At 46.5% G+C, this 7,608-nt stretch overlaps 5 protein-coding genes across 5 annotated transcripts; all 5 read left to right on the top strand.

Annotated features, from left to right (window-relative positions):
• Positions 1–16: 16 nt before the first annotated feature.
• On the top strand, positions 17–1,042 carry LSM04_005135 (D-isomer specific 2-hydroxyacid dehydrogenase; the record flags this gene model as incomplete). Its single annotated transcript, XM_067333026.1, has 1 exon — positions 17–1,042. One exon carries the CDS (start codon positions 17–19, stop codon positions 1,040–1,042), a length of 1,026 nt encoding a protein of 341 aa, XP_067185716.1.
• Positions 1,043–1,501: 459 nt separating this feature from the next.
• On the top strand, positions 1,502–2,526 carry LSM04_004055 (D-isomer specific 2-hydroxyacid dehydrogenase; the record flags this gene model as incomplete). The annotated part of the gene is made up of 2 exons (XM_067333027.1): positions 1,502–2,155; positions 2,224–2,526. The coding sequence occupies 2 exons, from the start codon at positions 1,502–1,504 to the stop codon at positions 2,524–2,526; spliced, it is 957 nt and encodes a 318-aa protein (XP_067185669.1).
• Positions 2,527–2,663: 137 nt separating this feature from the next.
• LSM04_004327 (D-isomer specific 2-hydroxyacid dehydrogenase) lies at positions 2,664–3,368 on the top strand (the record flags this gene model as incomplete). The annotated part of the gene is made up of 1 exon (XM_067333028.1): positions 2,664–3,368. The coding sequence occupies one exon, from the start codon at positions 2,664–2,666 to the stop codon at positions 3,366–3,368; it is 705 nt and encodes a 234-aa protein (XP_067185682.1).
• A 178-nt stretch (positions 3,369–3,546) lies between these two features.
• Positions 3,547–4,578, top strand: LSM04_001775 (D-isomer specific 2-hydroxyacid dehydrogenase; the record flags this gene model as incomplete). The annotated part of the gene is made up of 1 exon (XM_067333029.1): positions 3,547–4,578. The coding sequence occupies one exon, from the start codon at positions 3,547–3,549 to the stop codon at positions 4,576–4,578; it is 1,032 nt and encodes a 343-aa protein (XP_067185574.1).
• Positions 4,579–6,197: 1,619 nt separating this feature from the next.
• LSM04_004384 (Snf8/Vps36 family) lies at positions 6,198–7,238 on the top strand (the record flags this gene model as incomplete). Its single annotated transcript, XM_067333031.1, has 1 exon — positions 6,198–7,238. One exon carries the CDS (start codon positions 6,198–6,200, stop codon positions 7,236–7,238), a length of 1,041 nt encoding a protein of 346 aa, XP_067185687.1.
• Positions 7,239–7,608: the final 370 nt, after the last annotated feature.

Here is a 7,608-nt window from a genome sequence, read left to right on the forward strand (position 1 = left end):
ACACACTATCTGCAAGATGACATTCAGACTGTGCGTAGCCACCGCAACCGCCAATAATGTCGAGTACTACAAGAGCGCGTTCAGCAAGCACCTTAGCCACTTGGCCAAGTCCATCACCCTCGGCTCGGCGCCACTTGATTTTCAGGAGGCCAAGAACTCTGGGGACGCGATCATCCTGTTTGTGGAGGGTGCTGTGGGACACGACGCGATCAAGGACCTGTGCGATGACTACAATCTGCCAAAGGAGCGGCGCCGCGTTCGCTGGGTCTACTCACTGACAGCTGGTGTGGATGTGTACAGGCTGGGTCTACTCACAAAGGAGCTGAAGGATATCCCCTTCGCAAACGGCCATGGTTGTTACTCGCCCATCCTGGCAGAGCATGTAATCTACTCCATGCTGTACTTCAACCGCCAGACATGGCGTCTGCTGGCGAGCCGCGCCGAGCACAAGTGGGACCCCTTTAACATGATCGAGCTGCGTGGACAGAAGATGGGTATTATTGGCTATGGTGACATTGGCCACGCCACAGCGAAGCTTGCAGTCACAATGGGAATGGAGGTTACAGGCGTGAAGCGTTCAGCCCCGACTGCCAACGTGGATGAATACGGTGTGCACGTGGTGCACGGTGATGCGGCGCGTGATCGCGTGCTTCGTGAGTCCGACTTTGTGGTCAACATCCTACCAGGAACAGAGGAGACGAGGGAGTTCTTCAACAAGGAGCGATTTGCCCTGATGAAGCCAAGCGCAATCTACATCAACATTGGCCGCGGCCTCACACAAAACGAGGAGCACCTCGCGTGTGCTCTGCGGGACGGTGTTATTGCCGGTGCCGCTGTGGATGTGTTCACGAAGGAGCCGTTCCCACCCGAGTCCCCACTCTGGAATATTGGTGACGATAAGTTGCTGCTATCAGCCCACTCGGCGGACAGGACTGCTGATCTGGTCCCCTCGTCGGTTCGGCGCTTCATTGGACTGGTGGAGAAGTACGTGGAGACTGGGAAGTTGGATACGTACCTTGTGGACTTGGCCCGTGGTTACTGAGGTAATGTAGGGAATGTAAACAGCAGTAGGGGTAAAACGAAGAATAAAAGAAAACGACACATTTTTTTTTACTGTTTTGGTGATTACGGGGGTACAAAAAAGGAAGGGGAAATAGAAAGAATAAGCAAAAGAAAACGATGGAATATGAAATGGGAGACTCGTGCATGGAAAAAGGGTTTTTGTTGTTGTTGCTGTTGTTGTTTTACGATATTTCTTTTTGTAGCCTTCTAGAGAGGTGTAACACATGGTAAAGAAGCAAAACCATCGCCTTCTCATCGTATTTGGTGTTATCTGCGCATGCTCTGGGAGGTTTCTGTTGGCTCTCCTTCCGATCCGTACTAGCACATTTTTCTTACTTTTATTTGTTTCTCCGCATGCATTTTCCTGATCACCCATTAGAAAAGAAAAAGAAAATAAAGCATTTTTATTCTCCTCATACCTCAACACACTATCTGCAAGATGACATTCAGACTGTGCGTAGCCACCGCAACCGCCAATAATGTCGAGTACTACAAGAGCGCGTTCAGCAAGCACCTTAGCCACTTGGCCAAGTCCATCACCCTCGGCTCGGCGCCACTTGATTTTCAGGAGGCCAAGAACTCTGGGGACGCGATCATCCTGTTTGTGGAGGGTGCTGTGGGACACGACGCGATCAAGGACCTGTGCGATGACTACAATCTGCCAAAGGAGCGGCGCCGCGTTCGCTGGGTCTACTCACTGACAGCTGGTGTGGATGTGTACAGGCTGGGTCTACTCACAAAGGAGCTGAAGGATATCCCCTTCGCAAACGGCCATGGTTGTTACTCGCCCATCCTGGCAGAGCATGTAATCTACTCCATGCTGTACTTCAACCGCCAGACATGGCGTCTGCTGGCGAGCCGCGCCGAGCACAAGTGGGACCCCTTTAACATGATCGAGCTGCGTGGACAGAAGATGGGTATTATTGGCTATGGTGACATTGGCCACGCCACAGCGAAGCTTGCAGTCACAATGGGAATGGAGGTTACAGGCGTGAAGCGTTCAGCCCCGACTGCCAACGTGGATGAATACGGTGTGCACGTGGTGCACGGTGATGCGGCGCGTGATCGCGTGCTTCGTGAGTCCGACTTTGTGGTCAACATCCTACCAGGAACAGAGGAGACGAGGAGTTCTTCAACAAGGAGCGATTTGCCCTGATGAAGCCAAGCGCAATCTACATCAACATTGGCCGCGGCCTCACACAAAACGAGGAGCACCTCGCGTGTGCTCTGCGGGACGGTGTTATTGCCGGTGCCGCTGTGGATGTGTTCACGAAGGAGCCGTTCCCACCCGAGTCCCCACTCTGGAATATTGGTGACGATAAGTTGCTGCTATCAGCCCACTCGGCGGACAGGACTGCTGATCTGGTCCCCTCGTCGGTTCGGCGCTTCATTGGACTGGTGGAGAAGTACGTGGAGACTGGGAAGTTGGATACGTACCTTGTGGACTTGGCCCGTGGTTACTGAGGTAATGTAGGGAATGTAAACAGCAGTAGGGGTAAAACGAAGAATAAAAAGAAAACGACACATTTTTTTTTACTGTTTTGGTGATTACGGGGGTACAAAAAAGGAAGGGAAATAGAAAGAATAAGCAAAAGAAAACGATGGAATATGAAATGGGAGGGGACTCGCCCATCCTGGCAGAGCATGTAATCTACTCCATGCTGTACTTCAACCGCCAGACATGGCGTCTGCTGGCGAGCCGCGCCGAGCACAAGTGGGACCCCTTCAACATGATCGAGCTGCGTGGACAGAAGATGGGTATTATTGGCTATGGTGACATTGGCCACGCCACAGCGAAGCTTGCAGTCACAATGGGAATGGAGGTTACAGGCGTGAAGCGTTCAGCCCCGACTGTCAACGTGGATGAATACGGTGTGCACGTGGTGCACGGTGATGCGGCGCGTGATCGCGTGCTTCGTGAGTCCGACTTTGTGGTCAACATCCTACCAGGAACAGAGGAGACGAGGGAGTTCTTCAACAAGGAGCGATTTGCCCTGATGAAGCCAAGCGCAATCTACATCAACATTGGCCGCGGCCTCACACAAAACGAGGAGCACCTCGCGTGTGCTCTGCGGGACGGTGTTATTGCCGGTGCCGCTGTGGATGTGTTCACGAAGGAGCCGTTCCCACCCGAGTCCCCACTCTGGAATATTGGTGACGATAAGTTGCTTCTAACTTCTCATAACGCCTGTACGACCGAGGGTTCTATACGAAAGACTGTTGATATTTTTCTAACCAATGCCAACGATTTTTTAAGTGGAAAGCCTCTTAGTGGCTATCAGCCATGTAAAAGCACAGGATACTGACCGTTACATCCATTTTTGGTGGAGAGAAAGGGTGTTCATAATTTTTTCCTTAATTGTGATAATGTTTATTTGCTCGTTTTTACGTGAGGTTTCACTTTCTTTTGTAATAACCGAATTTACTTTTTTTGTAATTTTTTTTTAAGTTCTGTTACCAGGGAAAATAAAAACGTTTGAAAGTATGAGGACGGATCTCTCTCAGTGCACTTTGTGCGTGGCGTTTGACCTCTCAAGGGAGAAGATAAACAAGTTTGCGAATTATGTGTCTCAGAACGTTGGTGTGAAAAGGATTGTACAATCTTCTGAGGACCCTGTAAAGGATTTGAAAGACGCGAAGTTATCTAATGAACCAATCATTCTCATTATTGCTGGGGCTATCGGACACGATGCAATTGAATATCTCTGCGATGACTACAATCTGCCAAAGGAGCAGCGCCGCGTTCGCTGGATCCACAGTCTCTCTTCAGGCCTTGACGCCTACAGACTGGACGAACTCACAAAGGAGCTGAAGGATATTCCATTCACAAATGCCCGTGGTTGTTACTCGCCCATCCTGGCAGAGCATGTAATCTACTCCATGCTGTACTTCAACCGCCAGACATGGCGTCTGCTGGCGAGCCGCGCCGAGCACAAGTGGGACCCCTTCAACATGATCGAGCTGCGTGGACAGAAGATGGGTATTATTGGCTATGGTGACATTGGCCACGCCACAGCGAAGCTTGCAGTCACAATGGGAATGGAGGTTACAGGCGTGAAGCGTTCAGCCCCGACTGCCAACGTGGATGAATACGGTGTGCACGTGGTGCACGGTGATGCGGCGCGTGATCGCGTGCTTCGTGAGTCCGACTTTGTGGTCAACATCCTACCAGGAACAGAGGAGACGAGGGAGTTCTTCAACAAGGAGCGATTTGCCCTGATGAAGCCAAGCGCAATCTACATCAACATTGGCCGCGGCCTCACACAAAACGAGGAGCACCTCGCGTGTGCTCTGCGGGACGGTGTTATTGCCGGTGCCGCTGTGGATGTGTTCACGAAGGAGCCGTTCCCACCCGAGTCCCCACTCTGGAATATTGGTGACGATAAGCTTCTTATGACGAATCACAGTGCGCTTTTGTCTGATCGGTTCGAAGATAAGATCGCAGGCTGGTTTTTGAAATGTTTTAAGATATTTGGAACCCCGGAGTTTGAGGCACGCCGCATTCGTTTTTCTTAACATTAAATTGGTTTGTTTTTTTGGTTACTCTAACTTTTTTTTGTTTGGAGATGATATAAGATTTCACGTGTTTTTTTCTTATGTTTTATTTTTTGGTTGAAATGTTTGAAAGTAATATGGGACCGCAAATTTTCTGTATCCTTAATGGACCCTTGGGTACAGAGGTTTTTTTTCTCTTCTTCGTGATAAGTTTTTTTCGGTTTGCTGAAAAGATGAGTAAATAGGGTAGTACATGCAAGCGGACTCAATTTTTTTTTTTTTTTGATTTTTTCCCCTTTTTCCTGATTTATCCAGGTGGTAAGCTTTTTTAATAGTTCGAGCGTATAGTGTACCACTTTGTAACTTCTCGCAAATGATTCTGCCGGTAATTTCGAGACTAGCGTCAAATACCCTTTGCGATTGTTAGAATTGTTTCTTTTGCGGTAAGGCCTATTTGTACTGCATATTGATTTGATTTCTTTTTGTTGTTCATTTTCTCCAATTTTTTTTTGTTACGGCAGCAAGAAAAATGATTAAAATTGTTTATCATATAACCCAAGCAATTCGCATACGTTAGGCAAGTTTTTTTTTTTTTCTTTCTTTCCAATAATTGATTTTTGAACTCAATCGATGTGTTTTTTTGTCGATACAGTTGGCACATTTCTCTGTGTGTTTTATACTTATTTTTTTTTTTTTTGCTCTTCTTTTTTTCTGCACTCTTTATCTTTAGCTATATAAAAGTTTTTATGGGTTCTTTTTTTAGTGGTAACCACTGGGGTATTCCGCAACAGGGGATGAAATGGTTGAACATGTGAATTATACATCGTATGCTACTTTAATATTACTTCTTTTGATAAATTGGATGCAGTGTTTATTTTCTTTTGGTTTCTTAGTTTATATTAGCAACTGATTTACTCTTGCTTCTGGTGATTTTGGCTGGATGAGGACAAAAAAGGAGATAATACACAATATCCGCATGAATCCCGTGAAGATGTCCAGAGTTGGAAATGTTAACTTAGGGAGTCTTTCTTGAGCTACAAGATGTTTTTTTTTGTTTTGGAGACACCGAGTGTAATTTAATCGCGAAAAGGTAGAAAGATGTTGCCTGACGTGTGTAATTAACGAACGAAGAAAAAATGCAGATAATACACCTCATGGTACAAGAAGAAATGTTATCTAAAAACTGTTTCTATCCTATTTGGTTTCTGTTACTGAAAAAAAAGATAAGAAGGAAATCTTTTGGGTATTCTAATGTCTCTATAAGTAGCACATTGCTGTATACAATTATAATTTCTGAGATTCCGTTTTTTCACATACAACACACTCTTTATGTAAGTATATACATAGTTCTTTACCATTGTCTTTGGGGTGGTAAACTAATACCACATTGGGTAGGTAGAAGATGACTTGGGAATGTGGCTGACGTGTTTGAAAATCATACCCCTACCCCTCTTCCCTCTTTCCCCCTATATTTAACCTGATCTAACTTCTTGTACACTCTATCCCTGATGATCCTCTTTTTTTGAGTTATATTTTACCCCACCCCCTACCACCACTCGAAAACAGCTTCTTCTCTCTTCTCTCTTCTTTGTATCTCTGCAGCTGTGTCTGTAAATACATATATATATATATATATATATATGCGGCGGGGAGTGGGTGTGGGGCATGTCCAGCGGCGAGGGGAGGCGCAGCGGCGTATGGCGGATTTGGGGGCGCGGCTCACGGCGGAGCGGGTCGGGCGGATCGCGGATGAACTCGACGGCCTCGCCGCGCAACTCCGCCGCCTCGCCGCCCGCCACCGCGCGGAAATCGAGCGGGACCCGGTCGTGCGGGCCCGATTCCGGCAGCTCGCGGACTCCCTCGGCGTTGATCTCATCTCCTCCCGCAGGAATCTCTTCGCCGGGCTGCTCGGCCTCGGCGACTTTTACTACGGCCTTGCAGGGAAGGTCGTGGAGGCGTGCATGCGGGAACGCAAGTTCTGCGGGGCATACGTCCCACTCCAACGCATCGTGCAGGTCTTGAAAAGACAATATGACGGAGTTGGAGAAGGACGCAGCAAAGAAAGTGTCATTACCGAAGGAGATGTCTGTATGGCATTGGATAAACTTCATGCACTAGGAGACGGGTATAATGTTGTGGAGCTTGCGGGTATAAAGTATATTCAGACCACCCCAGACGGGGTACGAAGTGCCGATGATGTACCACTGCTCAATTGCGTTTTAGAAGAACAAGAGAAACGAATAAAAGCGTATCTATACACACGAGAAAGGAACGAAGTCAAAACAAAAACGCCGAAACCAGTGGTGTTTCCCACCCTAAATATGCATCGTCTTGGATTACCACGAAACCAAGGAGGTGGTGAAAATGACCGTGAAGAAAATACAAGAATTAGTAATGACCCAGATATTCCGCTAAGAACACAATGTGTGGCACTCACACAAAAAGAGCTAGAAGAACGTTTAATGTGGCAACCCCACCGAGTACAGGCAGTATTAGAGCGAATGATGCAAAGTGGTTCTGTATGGGTTGATTATCCTGAGACATCAGGAGTAGCAGTATTCTCAGCAACTGAGGAGGTAGCGTCACGAAAATCTGTAAATACTTCGACAGAAGTATGTGAGGTAGAAGCAGTGTACTGGTTTATAGCACTTGTATTTCCCGATGAAGGTACTGTAGAATAGTATCTTGTATTTGTATTAATTGTGCAACATTTAACCATGGCGTTTTGTATTTGTTCTTTTTTTTTTTTCTCGGTATATTGCTTTCTCTATATTTGTCATACAAATTACTCATCTGCTTTTTTCTTTTCTGTATTCGCATTATGTCTTCTTATTTTCTTTTTCTTTTTTCCTTTCTGATTTACTTGCATTTTTTTTTTTTTCGTTTCTCATTTCTTTTTTTTCTTTTTTCTTTATTGATGTGGAACCTATTTAGTGCATAGCAATTATCTGAGTTCCTCTCCCTAACTGACGGACAAAACAGGTGGAAGGATATCTTGCGTATATTTATATAAGTAGTTAATAAAGGAAGGGATACCTACTCAAAAAAACA

This window comes from Trypanosoma melophagium, assembly GCF_022059095.1.
Source record: "Trypanosoma melophagium isolate St. Kilda chromosome Unknown ctg9segment0, whole genome shotgun sequence".
NCBI lineage: Eukaryota > Euglenozoa > Kinetoplastea > Trypanosomatida > Trypanosomatidae > Trypanosoma > Trypanosoma melophagium.